The sequence below is a fragment of the Pogona vitticeps genome, chromosome 1 (genome assembly GCF_051106095.1).
Source record: "Pogona vitticeps strain Pit_001003342236 chromosome 1, PviZW2.1, whole genome shotgun sequence".
NCBI classification, from domain to species: Eukaryota; Metazoa; Chordata; class Lepidosauria; order Squamata; family Agamidae; genus Pogona; species Pogona vitticeps.
The window spans coordinates 217,200,471-217,226,559 of record NC_135783.1 but is presented as its reverse complement, the minus strand read 5'-3'; the positions used below and the strand labels follow the sequence as shown (position 1 = coordinate 217,226,559).

Sequence of the window (26,089 nt, the reverse complement as noted above, 5' to 3'; positions counted from 1 at the left end):
AGACTGGGCCATGGAGACAGACCTCCCCCCCCCCGCATGCATTCACCCCTGTACAGCTGATTTGTGCATGCATGCTCGCTCCAGCGTGCATGTACGAGCACCATGCCACCATTTCTGCATGTGTGCGAGTGCTGCACTGCCATTTGTGGATGCACACGTGTGAGCCCCGTGCCGCCGTTTGCGCATGTGTGTGTGTGCTCATTTGTGCATGCGCACGAGCATGGGGGGTGCTCCACCTTCCCCAGCCTGTCCGCAGGATGAAAAAGGTTGGGGACCCCTGCTGTAAGAAACTTGCAGTAAGTCGAGCAGTACATAAATACAGTGAATAAATGAATGAATGAAAAGAAGAACAAATACTTCTCTTTTTAGACAACATCTTAAATCATTATGTGTATCAGCAATTATAGTCACCTTACTGTTTAGCTTTAACTTCAGGTTGCAAGATACAAAATAAGCTAAAAAGCACCAGCCTTAATACAGATCCCTGAGGGATCCCAGTGCTCATTTCCTTCCATTGTAGAAACTGCTTCCTTGTTCTTTCTTTCTCTTTGCTTGTTTGTTAACTAGTTTCCAATCTGTAAGAAGACTTCTCCTCTTGTCATGCGACAGCTACATTTGCTCATCAGCCTTTGGTGAGGGATCTTGACAGATGTTTTTTGGAAATCCAACTATAGAGCAGGATGACATGGCAAACCAAGGACGTGTGCAGTGGGGGCATCTAAGCAAATATCCATAGTTTGCTTATCAGGTCTTCCAAAGACAGGCAGTACAGTGGTGCCCTGCCTAGCGACGATAATCCGTGCAACCAAAATTGTCGCTATACGGATTCGTCACTATGCGAAATAAAAAAAGCCCATAGGAATGCATTAAAACCCATTTAATGCGTTCCTATAGGCAAAAAACTCACCTTTATGCGAAAATCCTCCATACGGCCGCCGTTTTCGCTGGCTGGTAAGCGAGGAATCTGGGCGAAAACACAGCGGGTGGCCATTTTTTTTACCCAGCGGCCATTTTGGAACTGCCAATCAGCTGTTGGGAAATCATCGTTATGGAAAAATCGGTAAGCGAAACAGCTTACCGATCATCGCAAAGCGATTTTTCCCATTAGAAACATCGCAATGCGATTGCAAAAACAATGGCAAAAAATCCATCGCTATGCAGATTCGACGTTAAATGGGGCGCCTGTTAAGCGAGGCACCACTGTATTCTGTTTTGCATCTCTTGTGCCTAACATAAAATTTGACATACCCCCACTTTTGATTAATGCAGGCTAGCAAACTTTAGGTTTTACAGGACTGGTTTACTTAATGTTATGATTTCCTTTTTCCTAGTCTAAACTTGAAAACTTGCCAGTCCCTTCTTATATCTCTTGAGAGGAACCAGTACTGGATCCCAGTTTCCTCTCCTTCTATTAAGAAAGAGAGATAAGAAATAAGAGCTGGTGACAACTTTCCTGTAAAAGAGCAAAGCAAAAGGAAAGTTTGCTACTTATATACCACCTCGCCGCATAGTGCTTAAAGCACTCTCAGGGCAGTTTACAACATAATTATGCAGACTACACATTGCCCCCTCCCCTGGCTGAGCTGGGTACTCTGTTTACCAACTCAGGAGGATGGAAAGGTGAGTCTACCTAGAGCTGGCTACTTGAGCCCTTCCGGGTCAACCCAGATCGTGAGCTGAGTGTTGACTGCAGTACTGTAGTTTAACCACTGCACCACAAGGCCCTATTAAGGGAGGAGGATGAGGTGGCAGTTTTTCGCCAATATACGTTCTTCACATCTTCTCACTGTCATCTTACATGCTATATCAGAGCATGAGATATTTGGTGTGAGACAAATTTGGATCCTTCTCATTGTAATGTGAAAACCTTTGTGCACTTAGTTCTCTGTGAGAAAACTGTGCTTGAATGTGGTATTTCAGTCAAAGGATCTGCTATACATGCATTCATTTTATATAAGTTAAATCATGAGGTACTCATAATAGTAAAATTAGTGTACAGTATAGTTCGCTTCTTTGTTTGATATTTGTCTCATGCCATCTTTGGATGCTGATCCAGACAATGCTCAATAGTTAGATGTGTACTCATTAAACACTTTCACTGCCTCCCTTCCCCAATGGCATTTTGATTTTGTATCTGTTGGTTTGGAACTTAACATTAGCAACTTCGTGAAGCCTTGGCTGGAGCTAGAGCTATATAGACTAGCACATAGGACTTAATGACATCAGTATACCAAAAGTAATACCAGTAATAATCAGAGCTTGGAAGTTACTCTCTGCAAGTAATGTAGTTGCCTGCAATTAGTCGGTTTTTGTGGTAATTGATAATATATGTACTGTATACAGAGTTACTTCAGGATATAAGATGGAACACCCAGATTATTTAACTGTAATGAATAACAGTTACTATCAAAGGTACTTCAGGACATTTTAAGGCATGCTGCAGGCATTTCAGTAAGAATTTTTCAGATCTTATACCACTTCCTTATTGATCTCCTAGTTTCCCAAATGAAAGGGGAAATATTCTTTTGTTTTGTCCTTAGTATTGTAGTGAATATTTGTGTTGTATTTCTCTTTTTTTATGGCCTGTTGGTAATATCAATGCACAGTGCAGTTGCCTGAGATCCTGGAACAATGGTAACAACAAATTGTGCTGAGAATCAATGGGTAACACAGTGAGTTCCTTCTACAGTGTAGTGTCCCAAGCTTAGGTAGTAACAATGTCCTGGGAGACTGGCCAAACATGTAAATTAATTTTTAAAATTATTTACATGTTTTAGAAACATAAACACTACCATTGTTCAAGGTTTCAAAATGTAGTCATATGCCATATTACCAGTTGTTCACGGTACAAATAAAGATTGTTTTCCTTACCTTCTATTGCCATATTCATGCATTTTGTGTAAAACAATAAAACAGAAAATAAAAATAAACATGATCAAATTATACTGTAGAATAAAATATATCATGAAAAATAAATCTTGTAGAATTATGTAATGCATGGTTAGCTATTTATTGGCAGCACTAGCTCTTATTGATCTGCTTTTGTGGAAACCTGGTTGGATGTAAGCCTTTGAAGCAAAATAGAGGAAACAGGGGAGCCGATTTGTGACACATTTGTGTTGCCTAGAGGCATATTCTTGATTACAAGGAAAGTTTTCATGCTAAGCTGATCCCTTAATATAATAAGCATGTAGTCTAAAACTTCCCAAAACTTTCCCCACCTTTATTTCCTCTCAACTGCCAATTCCTGAGTCATTTTCTTTTTATTGATAAAATACTTCTGCATTTCCTTTAAGTTATTAAAGAACCTCTTGGCTGGTTTTTAGCAATAAATATTCAGTACAGTTAAAAAGAGAATGCAAAGTCAAAATTTTAAAAAAAGATTTTAAAAACATCTGGATAAACTGAAACATGTCAGCCTAAATCCAGCTGTTAGTCCCAACTAGGATGAACTATTGAACAATTGTGATTAACAAACTTGTTGATTTGACGAGTTCATTCATTCAGTGAGTCTACTCTAGCAATTTAAATCTATAGCTTTGAATTCTGGAATAAAATGTCTGGAATAAAAACATCACAGCTGCCTGCTTGAAGAAAAGGCCAGTCTAAACACTACTGGGAAAGAGGGACTGATCACAAGTGACCGCTGGTACCAGAAGCATCTTGTCTACCTCTCTTATCAATCATGCCTTCTTTTCTGTTGGAACATGCAGTATGGCTTTGGAAGATAGTCACAGCTGAAGACAATTTTGTACTTATTCTGATGGGAGTTCAGTTGTTGCCAGTATGGCTGTTGGAAAGTAATCTCATTACTTGGAAGGCAGTTTCAAATATGCATCTGCTCAGTAGATGCAATGACCAGCAAAGCTGTGTCACACATTTGGCTGCTCCGCCAGCGAGCGCGCTTCACCAGGCGGAGCCTCTTCCCCCCCCCCCCGGGATAATGTGAAACAGTCTCACAAACATGACCCAGGAGGGGGGGGCGAGCACGTATTTAAGGAGCGCTCCTCCTCTAGATTGGCCTCTTTTGAGGCTTGCAACCTACCTACCCACCCTATATCCAGTGTGAATTTTACTGGTCACCTTCTGGGGCTGGATACAAATTTTTGACCTGCTGCTCGACTGGCTGGAAGTTGTGGGGATTTTTGTGTATGTCACACTGGTCATAATGTGAGGCTGTTAAATGGTGGTGGTTTAGTTGGTCATGTGGACAAGTTGTGCAGAATCGAGTTGGATCGGTGAGTCCAGGTGAGAGCACAAGTAAAGTTATAGCTCATCCAACCTCCCAGTGCTGCAGATCATGAGATTACAGCTTGTGTGGGGAGGATGTGCTGGTGCCACGCCTGGACTGAGGGCCACCAGTAGAATTGGGGGCTTGAGGCCCGGGGGCTGGTCAAACCAAGGCCGGCTGGGAGTGTGCTGTCTATGGGACCGCACAACCTTGGGGCATAGGACTTGCCTGTTTGTATGAGAAAAGGGTCCAGTGAGATCCAGTTATAATCATTCCACACTACAGCAGGCCCCTCTCTGTTGTTATACAAGCTGTATGCTCGCTGCTTTACATTGTAGCCAAGTGTTATTTCTTCAGTGTTGTCACATGAAAAGATATACTAAAATATTTATGAAATGTGAGGGGGTGTACTCACTTCTGTGATATACTGTATTTTCCTTAACTTTACCAAAGGAGAGATGAGGAAAGATATTATTCTGAGATGTTAATTTTATACAGTATTGTAATCGTAAAGTGATAATTGTCAGTGACCTGTGTGGTGGACAATACATTGTTCAGGAGTGAACCAGCTCTTTAACATGTTTAAAACACCTTTATTTTGACCACAGCAAAAATATTTTAGGAAAACATGTAGTTAGTGTTTAGGGTTTTTTTCCTAATAACTTTCCAGGGTGCAGAATGAATAAAAAAGAGTCATGGTTGTTGTGGGTTTTTCGGGCTCTTTGGCCGTATTCTGAAGGTTGTTCTTCCTAATGTTTTGCCAGTCTCTGTGGCCGACATCTTCAGAGGACAGCACCAGAGCACAGAGTGCTGTCCTCTGAAGATGCCGGCCACAGAGACTGGCAAAACGTTAGGAAGAACAACCTTCAGAACACGACCAAAGAGCCCGGAAAACCCACACCAACCATTAGATCCCAGCCGTGAAAGCCTTCGCGAATATAAAAAAGAGTCAGTTTAGCAATAGTGTGTTTCTTGTCTGTTTTATATTTTATTTCATTAAATGCTTTTTTTCTGTTATTAAGACCAAGGCATTTTTTACTACATATATGAATGTATTTGTTGTAATATTTTAACTACAATAAATCCATTCATATATACTGTTTAACTGTGTGAAAATTATTTGGGGTTGTTCATCTGAGCTCAAAGATTGAACATATAATTGAGTCCTGCTCCTTGTATGGGCAAGTTGATCTAAAACAACTTAACACATATCAGCATAAGGAATAATAAATAAACATTGCAAGAACCTTCATAGACTTAATAGCAAGTTTGCAACTGGGCAACAACCTGTTATTATTATTCACAGGTTGCTCCATTCCCTGCAGATTTTGTTCTGGGAAAAGGTGAGCCAACTAAACAATGTAATGGCTACAATCTTTAATTCACTGCAAGATATTCACTATCCAGCTGTATCTGACACAATTGACCTCATGTTCCTATTTGATTTTTTTTAATACCAGCCAGATTCCTATTGATTTATGCTTGCATAAGGGAAATTGCTTAAGTCACAATAGCAAATTGCTCACAAGTGAGGTTACATTCCTGCATATACATGTCCTTCCACCAAGGAATGCAACCAGCATCTTTTTAATGAGTGGCAATTTAGCACACAGTTTTCATGGTTTCTCTAATACAAGTATAAATCACCAATATAATTCTCCCCATCCTTAAGTGGCTGTGTCCAGACAAGTTCATATCCTTCACTGAGATGCATAATAGAGTTGCATTAATATATAAAATTCTTGAATTGATTAGCCCTGCTGGCATATACTGTATGTTTGTTTTCACTGGGTTTGCAATGTGTCAGGAATTATGTTGAATAGATACTGTGTTATATTGTGCATCATCACTTTTTGTTGTTAATATAATGAATTTTATTGTTGGGATACTGAGAACTTTATGATTCTGATCTTAACTTTCTAGCATTTTGTGTTCCGTAGGATGTGTTCTCTCTCCCTTTTATCATTCTTTCTGGATTCTTTTTAGACATGTTGTTTTTTTTTGTTTTTGCAGTTGTGTTATTTTCAGCAAATGCTATGACTGGAATCCAACATTGCATTAGAGTTAAAAGCTAGCATAGCAGGACTTTTTATTATTTTCTTTCTCTCCTTCCCACACCACCCAACTGGTTAGCTATAAGCGGTTAAAGAGCTTCCCAGCCTTCAGGAGCACGTTTTAAGGGTGCAGAGGAGGGGAAGGAACTGCACAGCACCCAATTCTGCTGACAGAAGCAGTTTTGACAGTGTAACAATCTGGTTGGATCCTGCACAGTGTTAAGAATCCTTTAGATGTCATTTTCTGTCCAGTGTGTATCTCTGATGTGGAGAGGGGCTAATGTATCCTCCTATTTTAAGATCTCCTTCACTTTTCAAAAGCATGGTAAACACTTTTTTTTTGCTCCAGTTGATCTTCAGCAAAGCTGGAAATAAACAATCCCAAAATATTTAAAATGACTGTCTCTACTGAGATTTATTAGCACTAGGATTGCATAATAGAAATCGGGTAATGTGGTTTATAGTCAACCAGTTCTTGCCTCGGTTGGTAGTTTTAATGGCTGCTAGAGGAAAAATGAACTAAACAGAATTTGTTCTTTCCCAAGTTAGTGAGAAGGTTACAGATGTTATGAATACTATTCAGTGCTTGTTTTATGTTACAGAGGCTACTTGGGCTTTGATTTAGAATTTCTATACTTTTTTTCTAGAGTCTCTACCAACATGAAACTTAAATGAGATGAATTGTCTTTGGAGTTACAGAGTGAACATTGTAGAAAATTGGTGCATTATTAAAGAGAAAAAATACTGCATTTTCTAACATAAATTTTGAGTGGCCTGCAAAAATGAATTTGTTGGCATCAGATAATGTCATATTTTATTTAGCATGTTGATCAATTAACTGTGTGAGAGAAATTGCTTCACAGATACTGAAATATAGTTTTAGATGGTGCAGTACTGCCCTCTGGTGCTGTGCATAGAATATAAAAACCTTCATGCATACATGCAATTCTGAGATTATATTATTAAAATAAAAAAAGTTTAATAGTTGAATGACTAAATCTGAATTAATCATGCATTCATGCACTAAACATTTTGAAAAGTTGCAGTATACTTGGATTAATCTTGCATCACTTGGGTAACTTTTTTTAAAACTTTTTTTAATTTATTATAAACGATAACATAAAATACATAAACCAAAATACAAATCATTTGTGTTCTCTACCACCCTAGTTGGGCCCTCTTGCAGTAGTCGTCTTCTTCCATTGTCTTCATTCTTCTGATTCCTTTATTGTCCTCATCTCCAGAACTGCATTGATTCCTGATTTGGGACTTTCCCTTTTTTGTTAGCACATATTCAATAAATCTGCTGCATATATCATAATTTTTTATCTCTTTCTTGACCTTTAAATTACATGTTAATTCATCATTTATAGCAATATTCCATATTTCATTATACCATTCTTCCTTTTCAAATTCTAGTTTTGATTTTCAATTCCTGGCTATTATTAATCTGGCTGCTGTTAATAAATTGGTAATCAACTCTCTAGTCATCATATCATGTTTCATATTTACAAATATTGATAACAAAGTTATCTCAGGATTAAATTCTATATCCCTTTCACATGATATATCAGTTAATTCCTTAAAGAGTAATCTCCAAAATCTTTGTACTTTTTCACATTTCTACCACATATGAAAGTATGTACCAATTTCCTTCTCACATTTCCAACAGATATTCAGAGAATCATTTGGGTAACTTAAATACAAATTTGAAAGATAATTAAAATACATTTATTATTCAAACCAGGTGAAGAAAGTGGGGTACATAGGCCACATGCAGTCCCTGGGAGTCTACAGAGCCCTTTACGTTAAAAAAAAAATCTATTTTACTGTATTATGGGTTTTTTTTAAACAAAAAATGCCTATTTTTACCAAAATGAAAAAAGCATTAGGAGCAACAATATTCTGCTCCTGGGCTGTTCCCACCACTCATCAATGAACTGGAAGTGCATGTTTGAGCACTTGCTATTGGTATCTTTTTGAAATGTCCATTTTCATATCTGGTACTGTGGAGGGTCAGACCTTTGACTTGCCCTATCCCTAAGTCCTTAGACCTTGGCTTATTTGATAGAATGTGTGGTATCAAGTTGATTCAGGGTTTCCTGGGCTTTCTAGGTATAAAGTACTCTGAAGTAGTGTATTATGTTTTAATTCTGGGGCTGCCCTGGAATTGTGCAGCTTACCTAAGGCTACAAAGGCTGCCTCTTCTCTTGGGAGGCACAGTGGGAAATAAAACTCCTGACTTTAAGCTCTCTAGCCCAAGTACTCAACTTATAGAGTTAACCAGGCATCTCCAGACCTTACCAGCCTCTGACTTAGTTACATTTGTGTCATACCAATACTAATGTGAAACCTTTTACAGTACTGTCAAAAGGGATCTGTTCCATTATATTCTTCAAGTAATCCACGCTGAACTTTCTAAGCATTCTCTCCTGTCCCTTTTCATAATCTGCTCTGGTATCTGATTTGTACTGTATGAATTAATTTCCTTTTGCTTGTGTGTTTTTCTTTACAAGCATGCCTTTCATATAATGATAGAGGTAAGATACATTGTTTCTCATGGATTGGGGGGCTGTTTTATTATATGAGTTGTATTTGGACTAAGACAAAGTATTTTATAAATATTCAAACTTCAAAACTCATACTTATAATATCACAAAATACTGATAATGTCATTCATTGCAGTAACGTTTGCTAACTAGTGAATTATTTGACTATAAACTGTTGTAGCAACTTTTAAAGTACTTTTGGAACTGTATTGTGTTTAATGAATATTTGCTACAGTGAATACAATAATCTTCACATCCTTCATGGATTTCTTTATTTAGGAGAGAAAATCATATTCCGTTGTTGTTTTAATTTCCTTGCAAATACTCAGGAAGTATTGTTACAAGATAAATGCAGTTTTTCTGAATCATAACCCTTTTTATTTTCTCTGTTTTTCTGGCTGAAATCTTGTTGCACAGTGTAGTGTATAGTAAGTCATACTGGAGTAGGCCATTGAATTGGAAGGATTTGGTGAGTTAACTCCTCTGTAAGCTCGATTCAATCAAATAGGACACTAGTTCTAACTTCAACATAATAAGTGAATAAATTCAGGGAACACATTTGCCTAATCCTCCACATACAGAATCAGGAGTGATAGAAGAAGAGCACAGGCAGATGGTCTTCTGCAGGTATTAAGATGGCTGCACCATGCAGCAAAGCACCACCAGCAGTAGATTGTCTTGAGCTCTCCCTGCTACCCACAAAGTGCACTTTCCTGCTGCAGTAAATCTTACTCTTTGGATCTGGACAAGGTTCGGGTGCCTGGTTCTGAGAGATCCTTGTGCATAGCCAGATATTATGACTGGTGTACCCTTTGACACTGTTGTGCCATTGGCATGCATGATACATGGTCCTCTGTAGAAGGACCCCTTGGACCTAGGCATTTTGTGTCTGGCTGGCTGTGGCATACAGTGGTGAATCTTTTGTTCCGTTTCTTCTTGGAATGAGGAGGGGGAGGGGTTGGGAGAGGAATGTGGATGGGTGGGCAGTTACAAATAGGGCCAGTAGCATGAGAGAGTTTGGACTGTCACAGAAGAATAGAGAGGGCTGAATGGGATAGGAGCTGTATGGGAGATGGAGCTCTGCTTCCCAGAGGCCAGTTGCCTTATAAATAATACCATCCTTTGAAGAAAGGGCTGGCAGAAAATGGGGAAAGGCAGAGACATCAATGATAAACTAACTTCTGACTGAGCTTTGTGGGAGAAAGTTTGTTCCCTTTCCATGTATGTACACAGTAAGAAACAAGTTAATTTAATACCTCTCTTGTATGTATATGTATGTATTGGTAATTGGCCAACTGAAGAATCCATGTAGCTCAGAGAAGCTGCGTGCATTACCTGCTCAGGGGTTGGGGGCAGTCTTAATTGCTACCACACTTCCTGCTGCAAGATACATTTTGATTGAAAAACATGAATTTTCTTAAAGGCAAATAGTATTCTCTGAAGTCTGGTTCTGCAACATGTGGGCTCCCCAAGTGTTTAGTCTTGGAAGAAAAATGTTTATTTTTTGCCAATGCCTTTGTGCCGTTAAAATGTGGTTATGTGACCACTCATGAAATAGCTTGGTTGTTCCTATGATCCTGCTTAAGTGATGAGGAGAATTCTACCACTTTCCTATGTAGATGTGAGCCAACATCTGTTGTGATGTGGTAATTAGAGCCTACTCTTTCATAAGAAATAATTTATCAATTGTATGTCCCCATGTAGGGGAGAATTCTCAAGTGTATTGTATTTTCTGGAAGGTAATGTTTTAAACAAGGAGAACAATGTTTACGTTGTTAGGTAAATTATACCATCATGATCCCACCCTACAGTTGCACCTGGCAGGAGTAATAAGCCCTGTTAGGTTATGATAAAAACTTATGTTCTACATACATAGTGAAAGGAACTTGTTAGACCACCTCCTGCCATTGCCTTTATCAAGCAAAAATGTCTCAAGAGGAAGCCTTCCATATCCATTCCTAAAGTTTGTAAGCTGCCTTGAGCAATATAGTTTAGTCATGTGGGGTGTATAAATGTAAGAAATAGTAAACAAAACAAATTCTGGCTCACTTGGAGAGCCTGAATGGATAGAACACCTTTCCTCTTTGAACACTTTCATGTGATTAAAGTGATGATGGAGTTCAGGAGGGCTAGTTCATTTCCTTCATTATGAACTTTCCTAATGATTAAATAGGGCTATATCGAGCATACTTACGTATACTTATGGAGTTTGAGTCACATACCCCCTAGTATATTCTTTTCAGTTCACTGGTATTTCTCTTTAGCTATATTCTGGATATTGATCTAGTAATACTCAATGCCTGACTTACAAGTACTTAAATAAGCTTCTTTTTCGTGGTCTCTGTGAATGCACACATATGGGTATTGTCTGCGCCTGCGCTGACTCTCTCGGAAGATTCTAGAGCTAAAAGTAACAATTTTATGGTGTGATCCTCCATGAGGTATATGCTTCTCCCACCCACCATCTTCCTCAGTTCCTTTTTTCCGCCGAGCTGAACGGTTCTCAGGAAAACTAGAGCGCTTCGCTTTTGCCTTTAGGCTGTTTTTTCAGGCTCCTTGAGCTTTTGTTTGCTTTGTTTATTGCAGTTTATTATTTACTTAGTGATCCTCCTAGTCTTTTGTTAGCCTAGTTTGGCTTCCCTCTGTTCTTTCCCCCCCCCTTTTCCCCTCCCCCTCCCCTTCTCCATTTGCCTTCTCCAATTTGCCTCGTATGGCCTCACTGTTGCCTTTCAAGCGCTGTACAACTTGTGCAAACAAAATTGCCCTTTCCGACAGCCACAATCAGTGTCTTTTTTGTCTGGGCGAGGAGCACCAGACCCACTTGTGCCCTGCTTGCAAAATCTTACCAAGCCGGCACTTAAGCAAAGACTCCAAAGGCTTAGATCTTACCTGTGGCAAACGGCCATGAATCTTCCTGCTACCTCCTCAGAGGCGGCGAGATCTCCCGCTCTCTCAGCGGACAGAATTCCAGCAGGTCAATCCACTTCTGACTCTGTTTCTGTGCTACCAGCTAAGGACAGTGTTGAGAAAACGAAGGCATCTGGTAAGCACAAAATGCCTCCTTCTGGAAAAACTCGAGCGCACGATGCAGGCTCGAAAAAGAAAGCAAAACCTGCTTCCAAGAGGCCCAGGAGGGAGAAGCCACCTACCGTGGAGCCCCCTCAACCCTCCCTACCCTCCCTCATTCTTGAAGAGTCCTCAAGGGAAGCCCCTTATCTGGCCTCAGACGGAGATGAGCCCCATGAACCAGCGGGGCCCTCCTTGATCCCTCTCAGTACTCCAAGCATTGGCCTCAACGCAGCTGCGCCACGGTCCAGCCCGGCCTCAGCCCACTCCAACCCCGACTCAGGGCGGGCAGTTGAAAGCTCGGCATCAGAACCGGAGGGTCCCCCTTCTGCTCCGTGGAAGAAGATGAAGAAATGAAAACACATCTCCCCACCGAGGTCCGTCCCGTCTCAGGGTGACTTTTGCCACTTTCCCATGGCACCATTCCAGTGCTTTGATCCCTACATTTGGCAAACCCTGTATGATCGGTACCAGCCCGATCAGGCCAAGCGCCCTCGACTGACGCCGGACCCTCCTTTGGCCATCCCTTCTATGGACTCGCTCCGACCCCATACAATGGCCCCTATTACAGCGGTCTCGGCACCATCACCGCACCCCATTGCACCGCTTAAACCAGCCTCAAGACTCGCTAAAGCCCCTGTGGCCACACTTTCGCGTCCTGTACTGGTGCCAGACCCGGTTCCCTCTCGGGATCATTTCGAGGCCTTACCAACACAGCGGCACCAAGCCCCCCCTACTGAGGGTCTTGCCCAATCTGACTACCCTTCCTCTCCAGGGTCGCCAGCATCCACGGAGCCACAACCTTCCGAGTCCTCTCATGAGCCCGACCTGCCTCCCCCATCTCCCGGCACGAGGGGCAGTCATACCTCGTCTTGTTCAGACGATTTTTCCTCCTACACCCATTTGGTTTACCAGATGGCACAAGCCCTAAACCTCGATGCAGAGCAACCTCTGCCTGATGACATCGACCAGGAGCGAGTTGCTCCGTTGTGTCTACGCTTTAATAAGTCTATTCTTCAACTCATCAAAGACACCTGGGGAAAACCCCCTTCCACTATGCAGATTTCTCGCCGTGCCGATGGCCTTTACAGGACCCACGGCTTCGAGGCTGAATTCCTTAACAAGCATCCAGTACCTAATGCCATCATCGTCGAATCGAGTCAAGCTCGGGCTCATGCCAAAGCCAAGCCTATTCTTACCAATAAGGATGGCAAAAAACTGGACACTTTGTCCAAACGAATTTACTCCCTGCAAGCCTTTTTGCTTCGGAGCATCAGCTACCAAGCGACCATGGGTGCCTTTCAGTGCTATCTCTGGAACCAAGTCCTCCCCTTGCTTGACGCAGTCCCTGAACCCGTCAGGACAGAGGATTGCGGCCCGACGCCGCTGAAGCGGCTTCCAAAACCCTGATGACTTTTATCTCCATCCGTCGCCATGCCTGGCTCAAATCCTCTACAATTTCGGATGACACCAAATCCAGGATCGAAGACCTTCCCTTTGATGGTGTCGGCCTGTTCAACCAAACAACCAATGACACCATGGAGGACTTTTGTAAGAAACGCAAAACTGCACGTTCTTACTCTGTCAACCGTCTACCTCTTACCAATGACTTTTTTATCACTCGGGTCAGTTCTACCCCAAGCAATACCAATCTCAGCAGTTCCAGCCTTACAGACAATACTGCCCGCAACAAACAGACAGATCCCTGACGGCCCCGCAGCCTCTTATGGCATCATACAAGCAACAGTCCCTTCCATGTCAGCGCCAGTCCTTTCGTAAAGGACAACGAAAGGGTGAGCAGTACTGACATTCATTCCTGCCACCCTCTCCTTCGGCCCCCTCTCAGCTTTACCAGGTTGGCCCCTTTCTTTCACTGCTGGCAAGCCATTATTTCTGACAAATGGGTTCTGTCCATAATAGCACGTGGCTACCTTATAGCGTTTTCCACTTTACCCCCCTTGGGGTTCATCCGTTACACCTCGTACTCCTCTGCCCTGCAGGACAAGGTTACCAAACTCATTCAAAAAAGCGCCATTTCTCCAGTCTCACCATCAGACTCTCTCAATGGCTTATATTCTAAGTACTTTAACATCCCTAAAAAAGACGGGGGACTTCGTCCTGTCTTAGACCTCACTCATCTCAACCGCTTTATATCTCCTCGCAAGTTCCGCATGCTGACACTGGACTCTATGATCCCTTTGCTTTCGTAGGGAGACTGGTTCATAATCATCGACCTGCATGACGCATATTTTCATATCTCTATTCACCCGGACCATCAAAAATTCCTCTGGTTCCACTTCAACGGCATCGCCTACCAGTTCTCCGCACTCTCGTTCGGGCTCTCTACCGCCCCCCCAAACTTTCACAAAGTGCATGGCACCGGTAGCAGCCTTTCTTCGGCTCCACGGCATAAACATTGATCCCTACATCGACGACTGGCTTATTGTAGCGGCGTCATACCACGACGCCATATGAGCCCGGGACATGACACTCCGTACCCTGCATACGCTTGGGCTCAAAATCAACCTCGAAAAATTACACCTGCTCCCAAAACAAACAGCAAATCGGCATAGAGATGGACTCCCTTCGCGCATGAGCGTTCCTACCTCTCGAAAGGATCGCGAAAATCCAGAAGGCGGTCCACCTCTTTTAAAACCATCAGTCCGTCTCCGCACACCACGCCCAACACCTCGGGCTCATGGCATTGACGACGGCTGTCGTCCAGCATGCCAAACTCAAAATGAGATCCCTACAGGCCTGGTTTCTTTTCCTGTTCGATCCAGTGACGGACCCTCCTTCCTCTCTGTTGACGGTAATGCCAGAACTGGCTTCCCAACTCAACTGGTGGACTTCCCCACACAATCTCCTCATCGGCAGACCTTTCTCCCCATTGAGACCGTCGATACAGGTCACAACCAACGCCAGCCCAATGGGCTGGGGTGCTCACTGCCGACGGCACAAGGTCCACGGACTGTGGTCAGCACAGGAGCTTCCGCTCCACATAAACCATCTGAAACTGCTAGCCATCATCAAAGCGTTCCATGCCTTTCTTCCCCTTATACGGGGCCAAGTAGTGCAGCTGGCAATGGACAACACCACTGCGCTTTTCTATGTCAACAAGCAAGGCGGCACACACTTCCCCTCTCTCCTGTACCTAGCTGTCGACCTTTGGGAGTGGTGCTATTCCAACCATGTCTTTCCCATTGCCGTCCACATCTCCATGGACGACAACACCTTAGCGGACCGACTCAGTCGGCTCCCAACAAGGACACACGAATGGACTCTGAACGATGTCATATTCCAGCAGCTGTGCCACAGATGAGGCACTCCTTCACTGGACCTTTTTGCCTCCGAAACCAACAAGAAATGTGCCCGCTTCTGCTCCAGAGCAGGCAGAGACAGCGCCTCCCTGGGGGACGCGTTTCTCATAGACTGGTCCCAAGACCTCCTCTACGTGTTCCCCTCGCTTCCCCTCATTCAGAGGGTCATCATCCGCCTTCGGCAGGATGGAGCCAACGTGATCCTGATCGCCCCATTCTGGCCACGCCAGCCATGGTTCACTCACCTGGTCTCAATGTCGTTGGACATGCTCCACCTTCCTCTCCGTCCAGATCTCCTCTCTCTCGACCGTGGCCTTGTCCTTCACCCCAACGTCGCCTCTCTCAAACTTTCAGCTTGGAGGATACTCCCAAAGTAATGTGGGTCCTCCTTCGAGCCCGTAAGCCTTCTACCACTCTCCTATATGAGAATAAGTGGAAATCTTTCCTCAAATATACTCACGACAACGGCTTACCTTCTGTGCCCGTCTCCCTAAAGACTGTGCTTACTTCCCTTCACCTCTTTGAGTTTGGTCTCTCTCAGTCCACCATACAAGTCTACTTATCGGCAATTATGGCTCACCAGCCAGACGACTCACCTTCTTCCAAGTTGTTTTCTCACCCAACTGTCAAGAAGTTTCTCAAGGGGCTCAACAACATGCGCCCCCCTCAACAACACATCACTCCCCAGTGGTCGCTGCAACTGGTTCTCAATGCCCTTATGCGACATCAATTCGAACCAATGGCGTCTATTGACTTCAAGTTACTCACCCTCAAGGCGGCCTTCCTAGTCGCCATTACATCGGCCAAAAGAGCCAGCGAGCTCGCCGCTCTACGGGCTGACCCACCCTTTATTCAGTTCCACCCTGATAAATTGACTCTTTACTTTGATGTTTCCTTTCTCCCTAAGGTGGTCTCCGACTTCCACCTCAATCAGCCCATCATACCTCCGTGCTTTTTCAAGTCCCCATCTTCGCCCCTGGAACATATGCTCCACAACCTCGATGTCAAACGTGCTTTGGCCTTCTATGTCGAAAGGACTAAATCCATCAGGAAATCCAACAAACTTTTCCTGTGTTTCCATGGCCCAAATAAGGGAAATCCAGCCTCTTCTCAAACTATAGCACGCTGGATAGTACAGACCATTTCCCTTGCTTGCAGCCTGTCGGGGAAAACTCCACAGCACCTGACAGCTCATTCTACCAGAGCGTTTTCCACCTCTACTGCCTTTCACCGTGGCACCGAGGTCCCTGACATCTGTCGTGCTGCCACTTGGTCCACGCCGTCGACGTTCGTCAGACACTACCGTCTGGACGTCAGAGCATGCCAAGATGCTGCATTTGGCAGAGCTGTCCTGTCATCCTTCTTACCATGACGACCCACCAACCAGTAAGTGCAGCTTGCTAGTCACCCATATGTGTGCATTCACAGAGACCACGAAAAAGAAAAAGAGGTTACTTACTTGTAACCATGGTTCTTTGAGTGGTTCTCTGTGAATTCACACAACCCACCCATCCTTCCCCACTGTCCGTCACGGGTTAATTGGCTACTTAATTAATTGTTTCCTTCGCACCCGGCGGATAAGTTTGGAACTGAGGAAGATGGTGGGTGGGAGGAGCATATACCTCATGGAGGATCACACCATAAAATTGTTACTTTTAGCTCTAGAATCTTCCGAGAGAGTCCGCGCAGGCGCAGACAATACCCATATGTGTGAATTCACAGAGAACCACTCAAAGAACCATGGTTACAGGTAAGTAACCTCTTTTTTTTCTTCTCAATGATTTCTTGTAAGCTGATACATGTGTAGAGTTGTTCATTAACTTTTCTGTTGTCTGTTGGAAAAGTGGAAATTAAATACTATCAGGGGCAATTCCAAAATTTAAGTGTGTGTGTGAGTTGCTGTATTAATTACTTGAGTACTTAATGTTTTTGTTAGATTGCACTATGAGGGATACCTTAAGTGTAATTGGTTTCTCTGTTCTTTTTAGGATCCTGGACCACCACCTCCATCACCTCTGATGGGCTTAAAGCCACTTCAGTTACTAGAGATTAAAGCCAGGGGAAGATTTGGCTGTGTCTGGAAAGCTCAGTTATTAAATGAATATGTAGCTGTGAAAATATTCCCAATCCAGGTAGGCAACAACCCTGGAGTCTTACACTGTTTAAAGGACAGTTTCATTGATAATTATAACATGCTTTTATTTATTTTCAAAATATTATAGCTTAATAACAGCAGAAGTTTTGAAAACAAATATGGGAGGACTAGCAAGTAGTATTTTTGTTCAGTTAAGGGGAAAGTGGAATGCTAACTAATAACACAATTTCCACAAGAATCAGATTTCTAAGACTACAGGGGAAATATCTTGTCCAAGAATCTGAGGGCAAAGCCAGCTGATCTTGAAACACAAAGTCATTGCTTTGAAACTGCAGTTTCTGCCACAACAGAAGGCAAACCATTGCTACATATATTCCTTTAAAATTAATTCATTTCTTCTTCCTGGTCTCTATGGATCTCCTATATGAGTTGTTGTGCCTGACAGAATGATCTAGAGAATGTTGCAGCACTAGCCTAAAGCATTTCTCCACCCCACCTCCATCACATAGGCTCTGGCACTTCCTCACAGTTCCTCCAATTCAGTTTGCTTCTTTCTTTTCTTCTAAGCCTCTTCTTCCCTCTCTCTGGCAGTAACATCCCTGCCCCCATTGCATTCTACCGGCCAGCTAACTAAGGAAAAACCCAAAACATTTTTCTGCCCTGTATTTTTCCCCAGGATTACTGTTCCTCCGTCTTTTTCTTCTAGTGGCTGTTTATTAACCCCATTATTGGAATCAGCATGGCTTTTAATGCCAATTACTAGGGGAAGTGAGCTGGTGCATGATGTTATGTTCATGTTCTGGATGTATGTTTCACATAAACATACGACTAGTCAGTATATAAAGAAAACACTGGAGCAGGAAGACTTTAGGTCTGATCCAGCATGGCTATTCTTATGTTATAGGATAAATCCTCTTTCTTATGTGTTACGTGTATATATTTACTTACTTACTTACTTGCATACTTAATTTATAAGCCTGCCTTTCTACTAACAGGAATCCGAGAGGGCGTACTAGAATTTTCAAAACACAGTTAGAGGGATTGTTAAAAATACAATAAATTATTTAAATTACATGAATACAATAAATGATAAAACAATTAAATACAGTGGTGCCTCACACAACGATGTTAATTGGTTCCAAAAAAATCAACGTTGTGTGAAACATCGTTCTGTGAAACACCATTTCCCATAGGAATGCATTGAAAACCGGTTAATCCGTTCCAATTGGAACGGATTGCCATCGCTGAGTGAAAATCCCCATAGGAAACATCGCTGTGTGAAACAATGTTTCCTTCATTGGAATGTATTGAAGCCGACTCAATACATTTCAATGGCTTTGCGAAGTCCTTTTTCGCTCCTGTAAAAGTGTCTTACAATGTTTGGAAGCTGTTTTAAATGATTGCAATGGTTAGCCCACCTCCTGAAACCTATGCAAACTGATTTTGGTGTTGTTCTGACACTTCGTTAATTTATGATGATTTTTTGTTTTTTCCATTGGAAACCATTGGATGGTCTGTCTAATGGTTTCCAATGGAGAAAACAAAAAATCATCATAAATTAACGAAGTGTCAGAACAACACCAAAATCAGTTTGCATAGGTTTCAGGAGGTGGGCTAACCATTGCAATCATTTAAAACAGCTTCCAAACATTGTAAGACACTTTTACAGGAGCGAAAAGGGAGATCGGGAAGAGCTTTAAAAGGCAAACGGAGATCAAAGAGCCCCCATAGAATCCCCCATAGGAAACATCGCTGTGTGAGGCGGCAAATTTAACAGAAAAAGGCATCGTTGTGTGAATTCATCGTTGTGTGAGGCACCCGTTGTGCAAGGCACCACTGTATATTACTCTTTACTAAATAAAACTACTTTAAAACAAACTGATACTGCCCATTATATCTAAATGCTGAAAACTATGATTTGCAAACCATATTTGGGTCGTAACAAATCTAGGATCAAATTATTGGTTCTAATCCTGTTTTGCTTATTAATTATTATGTAAATACATAACATTCCCTTGTATTTACACCTGGTTTGAAGCAGTACAGGAGGAGTTTTTTGTATGCATGGAAGGAAGAGAAGCCTCAGACTTGTTGCATGTTTCTAAATTTTGGCCACTAACTGAAAGATGGACCATTTATTTTTGTAAACATAATACAGTGGTGCCTCGCTTAGCGATTGCCTCGTTTAACGATGTATTCGCTTAGCGATGAGGTTTTAGGAGCAATCTTGTGCTCCATTTAGTGATGTTTCCAATGGGGGAATTTCGCATAGCGATGTTCAGGACCTTGCTTCGCTTAGCGATGACAGTTTAGGTCCCCCTGTTTCGCTTAGCAATGTTTTTGACAGCTCCGTTTGTGCTATTTTTAAAAGGTGTTAAATTGTTTTAAAAGGGTTTAGAGTGCTTGAAATCATTAGTGCACTTAAAAAACCCTTTGTTAACCAAATTTGGCTTCGTTCTGACTCTTTTTTAATTTTTGGTGATTTTTTTTCTCCCCCATTGAAATGCATTGAAAAGGTTTCAATGCATTCCAATGGGGGAACCGTGTTGCGCTTAGCGATGTTTCCTATGGCGATTTTCGCTTAAGGACGGCAATCCGTTCCCATTGGAACAGATTATCCAGGTTTCAATGCATCTCTATGGGAAAACGCGTTTCACTTAGTGATGTTTTCCCATAGCGATGAATTTTTTTGGAACCAATTAAAATCGTTAAGCGAGGCACCACTGTATTCTGTCCTGTAACACATATTCAAAATAGATCATGACATTTTTCAATACAAGACAGCAGTAAAACAGGGTGGTAGAAGCCAGCTGTTAAATTGTAGGATTTAGGGTCAAGTGTAATTGAGTGTACTGCCATGTATGATTACATTATATCTTTAATAGTCAATTGCCTGCATCTTTAATGATAGTTCATGATGAGGAGTGTCATTTTCAGATGTTGTTGGAATCGGCCAGCATAGCTAGTGTTGAGGAATTATGGGCATTTCAGTCCAACAATGTCTGGAAAGCCACATGTTTTCCATCCCTGCTATAGTGCAAATCTTAAATGAGCATTAACGTGGTCTTGTGGACATGTAGTTGTAATCTTGGGTGTTAGTGGGCCTTAGTAGTATCCTGTTAAACTGATGTTTATTTTAACAGTGAATTGTGGAAGCAATGTTATACAAAGTATAAAAGCTATTTACAGTAGGTAATTTTGAATATTAATATGCTTAATTTTTGCTTTTAGGACAAACAGTCATGGCAGAACGAATATGAAATATACAGTTTGCCTGGAATGAAACATGAAAATATACTACAGTTTATTGGTGCTGAGAAACGAGGAACCAATATTGATGTTGATTTGTGGCTCATAACAGCATTTCATGAAAAGGTGTTTCATTTGGTTATTTCTCATTTTAAGTTATATAATTATCATAAAACTATTTAGACCCTTTCTGTGTATGTAAATAGACTGTGTGATGTAAAGAAATAGATTTCAATGCCTTTTAATGTTACTTTCACTTCTGCTTCACAAACATTTGAAAAGGCATGCTGCTTGCCCATGTACCTCCATAGTTTCCCACTCAGTAGTCTCAGGGATCATAAAATATTGTAGAGTGTCTTCGATCTGTCTGTATCTAGAATAGAACTGCAGATGTGAGCCAGATGTTTTTTAAAAGATGCTTGTGCCGTCTGGGAATTTTTATGCACTGCATAATTTCTAAAGCCGTATGTACCTTATCTGTGACGAAGCGCAGTGTTAACTGTTTCCTGACAACATAATCTAATAAAATTTGAGAGTGCAGGATGATTTTCCACATCACAGTTGAAAATAGTCTCACAAATCAGGCATTTATGAGAGCTACTGCATGCCAAAGGTGGACACAAGCATAATTTCTTTCAGCTGCATCAAAAATGTATTGCATATGTATCATCAGTGAAGATATGCTGCTGACTTGATGTTGAATATAGTGGATAAGGAGAAGCCTGTGCAGTTTGGACTATAAACGTATGAGAAAGGTCTAAATTTGCTTTGATGTTGTTGGAATATGGTTACTTTGTAACTTGTTAAAATCAATTTAGAAGGGGAAAATATGCTGAACACTTGTTAATAAGAAATAAGATACAGTTTTTGAAATCTCCATTGTTTAGGGCTCGCTTACTGACTTTCTGAAGGCTAATGTAGTTTCATGGAATGAATTGTGTCACATTGCTGAAACTATGGCTAGAGGTTTGGCGTACCTTCATGAAGATATTCCTGGTCTAAAAGATGGGCATAAACCAGCCATATCCCATAGGTATGTTGTTGTATACATTATCTGAGCAGCTGTCATTACACTAGGACTGTGGTATCCATGGAGATCAGTTCCAAGCTCCCTTATGGATGCTGGAAATAATGGATAAATTAAGCATTTACTTTCAGTTTCTTTCATGTCTGTGCATGGTTGAGAGAGGGAATCCTGGTCCAGTCTTGCCAAAGAACTGGGTTTCCTACTTTCCTCTTTACAAGAAAGGCTTCCCTGAAGCCAGCAACTGCTGCCTCCACCTGCCCTCACCCACAAATGCAGCTTCTCCATTTCACTGGAAACTACTTTCTTCAGAGATGTCAGACCACAAGTATATTACCATTAAGGCACCTTAGTCTCTCGTTCCATCTAGTGGCCAGTCCTGGTAATACACATTGGGACTGTGTATTTCTGCGTTTTATTTTTTTCAGGCAGCAGATAAATGAAACTGCAGATACTGATCCCATGGATACAGCAGTCCTACTGTACATCCTAAATGTAGACAGGATATATTACTTTTGCTAGTACTTTAGGATTACAATATTTAATGTTATCTTCTGTGATAGTGCAACTTCAAAAAACATACAATGAGTTCAATCCAGATGTAATGTCATTTGATGTTCTGTCCTGCAAGACTTTTAAACATTTCTGATTTGCATAGAAGTTCTTTTTTAATGGTTGTTCTTGATTTTTTTTTCAAGGGACATCAAAAGCAAGAATGTGCTGTTGAAAAATAATCTTACAGCTTGTATTGCTGATTTTGGTCTTGCTTTAAAATTTGAGGCTGGGAAGTCAGCAGGTGACACACATGGTCAGGTGAGTTTAAAGCCTTTTGAGCCAATTTTCAAATTTTACTCTTATTAAAGACTGGCTGGTAGCTAGTTGGTAACTAGTTTTTTAAGCTGCCCTCTGTGCCATCAGACATTCTGGATCTGTGCTTGTGCAATACAGCATTTCTGAAACGTTTTGACCTCAGCAGAACTGGCAGTTTTTATCCACTAACAGACTATGGTTAAGAGGCAGGGCCATGTTGCTCCTTCCCAGTTACCTGAAGACTGCCACAAGCTCAAGTGAAAAGCTAGGCCTGTGGGGGGCAGATTCTGTGAAAGCATAGATGGCCACTCATAGAACTATAGCTACATGCATGTAACAACCATGAAACTATCCTTTCTGTGGCCTCTGAAGGCATTAAATTGTAAGGAGAGAAATATATGATGCTGTTCATGTACCAGTCAAGCAAAAAGACATTGGGAAAGTGACTGTAGGGGTAACATAAATATCACAGTGAGAGTACAGAGACATTTAAATTGGTTTGATTGTGAGGATGAAAACAGCAATTTAACAGACTAAAATTTAACAAGGTACATTGGGCAAGCAACACTAAAAGAAATCTTCTGGATCCATTAAATGAACCCAAAGGAAGGATAATCATAGACAGACTTATATGGAGGCAACAGGAGAGGTTCTTCATAAACCAGTGTTATGAAGATATTGGGATATCAGGAAGGAAACCTGAATGGTAGTAGGAAAGATGAAGATGCTTCTTTAAAATCGAAGAAAAGACTACATAATTTATGAACTAAAATGGTTTGCAATCCAGTTATGAGAGAACTAGTTAATGCTTTCTCACGGTGTGTAAGTCCTATCCCTGTCAGACAAATGCAAAGACAAAAAAGAAGTCCCATCACATAGGGGTCTCACATTCTCAGACAAAACAGTGGCAAGTGATGCTGTGAGCTAAGGATGGCAAACCCACCCCCCAAATCACCACCAGGAATACAGTGGTGCCTCAACTTACAAATGTCCTGACTTATTACCATTTCGAATTAGACCAGCTCCGGCTGCAAAATTTTGCTCTGACATGTGACCGGAGCTTCCCAGTTACAAACAGAAAAAGGAAGGGGGAAAAGGCGGGAAATTCAAATTGCTAACCGTTGGTAGGGGAAGAGGCTGCTTCTTTGTAGCTCTTTCGCCCCAGCAGTTAGACTGAGTGTGATCGGAGAAGGCTTCAGACTGCCTGGTAAGCTAAGGTGCTGTTTTCTGCTTTTTAAAAACTGTTTTGGGTGGGTTTTGCAGCGTGGTTTTGGGCTGGGTGGTAGGATTAGTGGTCGCATAGAGCAGATGGGCGGGATATAAATCAAATAAATAAATAAATAAATAAATAAATAAATAAATAAATAAATAAATAATGTTTCTATGCTGTGATGGGTCTTGCAGGGTTTGTTTGTTTTTTGGGGTTTTTCCCATTTCTGATGGCTCTTCCGGGTTTGTTTGCTTTTTGGTTTTTTTCCCCCATTTCTGATGGGTCTTGCACAGTTTATTTGCTCTCTGCTTTGCTTTTTTTGCATTTCCGATGGGTCTTGCACGGTTTGTTTGCTGTTCTTTTTTTTCTTCCCCCCCTTTTGTCTGAAACAGATTAATCATGTTTCAGTGCAATTCTATAGGAAATGGTGCTTTGACTTAAAACCATTTCGAGTTACAACTGGAGTTCCGAAACCAATTAAGTTTGTAAGTCGAGGCACCACTGTACTGAGGCCCACCCACCAACACAAAAAAGCTACCAAACAAAGGAGCTTCCAAAGCCTTTTAAAGTGCCTTTATTATGTAATAGTCTGACCTACGTGTTCAAGCAACAGTGGGAAAAGCCTTTTGCTAGAGTAGGACAAATGGTGTAACTGCGAGTAATAAATTGCTGCAAGTTCCAGTTCCAATGATGTTCTTTGTTATGCAGTGAGCGGTGTGACTTTGTATTCAACAGATAATGCTTGCATTGATTTCATAACTTGTGGCAAAAGTTGTGCTATTTATGCTTGCACTAACAATAGGATTTTGGCCAGTATTGAATGCACTTTGGTGTAGATGGTGAGCTAATTCAGAGTAAACTGTAAAATTTTGAACGCCTGCTGAATATTTGTAAGTTTTAAACACTGAATTATATGATCCTAAAACCTAATGGTCTTTTTTTCAAGGTTGGCACCCGAAGATACATGGCTCCAGAAGTATTAGAAGGTGCTATAAACTTCCAAAGGGATGCATTTTTGAGGATAGACATGTATGCCATGGGACTGGTCCTGTGGGAATTAGCATCACGATGTACTGCATCAGATGGTAAGTGGAACATTGTCTTTAAGACACTTGGGGAAAAATCTTTAGCTCAGTCTTTTCTAATGTATTTAAAGTATTATGCAATTCTTGTGTAGAAGGTGTTCTGAATGATGGTATTAAACCTTGAAACAAAGCATGCATAGGCAAATCACTAAATTTCAGCATTGTCTAATACATTTACCAGAATAGAGTTATGATACCAAGTTATATGTGGCCTACCTAAAAATGCATTACTTTTTAAAAAAATACAGGACCTGTGGATGAGTATATGTTGCCTTTTGAGGAAGAGGTGGGCCAGCATCCTTCTCTTGAAGATATGCAGGAAGTTGTTGTACATAAAAAGAAGAGACCTGTCTTAAGAGAGTGTTGGCAGAAGCATGCTGTAAGTAATATGTTAATACTTCCAGAGTAATATTGTGGGTTCTATTTGAAACCTAAATTACAGTTCATCTAATGTTGGGTTTTCTACTTATAGAATTATTTTTTAGATCCTCAGAGAAATATTCAAGACATTTGAATACTTCATTTTTGAGCAGACAATGCAGTTAGATGTTTCTTAAAACATTTAAATATAGTTAGTCTATTTGCGTGTAGTAACATTCTGTTTATCCATCTAGCCTGCTCCTTGAAAGTTCAGGAGGAAAGTGATGGGTACAGTGAACACAAATATACCATATTTTTCCATGTATAAAATGATACTTTTGTCTAATCTCTAGACTAAAAATTGAGGGTTGTCTTATACATAGAAGTAAGCCAAGGAAAGAACTGCATGATTACAAAACTGCCCATACCTTGCCTCTGCAAACAGGCTTCCTTCAATCATGAGGCTTAGCTTCCTACAGTCAGGAGACTTAGCTTCCTCCAATCACAGGCCTTATGTAACTGACGCCAGCTGATGCTGAACAAACCAATTGGAACACACTTCGGGGGTGGAGCATGTAGGCAGTGCTCAGAAGTGTTCTGAGCCCAGAGGCTGAATAAAGTTAAAGTGTGATGCATAATATGACAGTACTGGTATGTAAATGTTACCTAATGACTACATAAAAATGTGTTCTGTTTTATATTTAAAATATTGATTTCTTAATTTGGGGTTAGAAAAGGGGGGCATCTTATACATGGACAAATATGTTAATTGCATGGGGCAGAACAATCATGTGAAGCAATGGGTGAAGGAGCTGAAATGTATAATTCACTTTTCCTCTGTCTTTCTGGGTTCTTGCTGGTAGTGAGTAAGGTGATGCTGAATTAGTAGTGTTTTACTTCCCCACTTTGTTCACTTGCTCCTCCCCCAGTTAATTCCAGTGGAATGGAAATTAACTATGTCAGTTCTGGATCTGGGATTGCATTGTTTGTGTTTTGCAGATTGTTGAGGGACTGGAAAGGCTTGGAGTTCTCAAGA

General features: G+C 41.4%; 1 protein-coding gene across 2 annotated transcripts in view; it reads left to right on the top strand.

The window, feature by feature from the left end:
- The window catches only part of ACVR2A (activin A receptor type 2A), an 80,270-nt gene that overhangs the window by 48,178 nt on the left and 6,003 nt on the right, over positions 1-26,089 (top strand). The window contains exons 5-11 of one of the 2 annotated variants that reach the window (XM_020785739.3): positions 8,802-8,825; positions 17,209-17,352; positions 20,547-20,690; positions 21,452-21,597; positions 22,287-22,401; positions 24,555-24,693; positions 24,942-25,072. In XM_020785739.3, coding sequence (XP_020641398.3) covers positions 8,802-8,825; positions 17,209-17,352; positions 20,547-20,690; positions 21,452-21,597; positions 22,287-22,401; positions 24,555-24,693; positions 24,942-25,072 — 843 coding nt within the window. The remainder of the gene's footprint in view (positions 1-8,801; positions 8,826-17,208; positions 17,353-20,546; positions 20,691-21,451; positions 21,598-22,286; positions 22,402-24,554; positions 24,694-24,941; positions 25,073-26,089) is intronic. The other variant, XM_020785740.3, reaches the window with a different exon arrangement.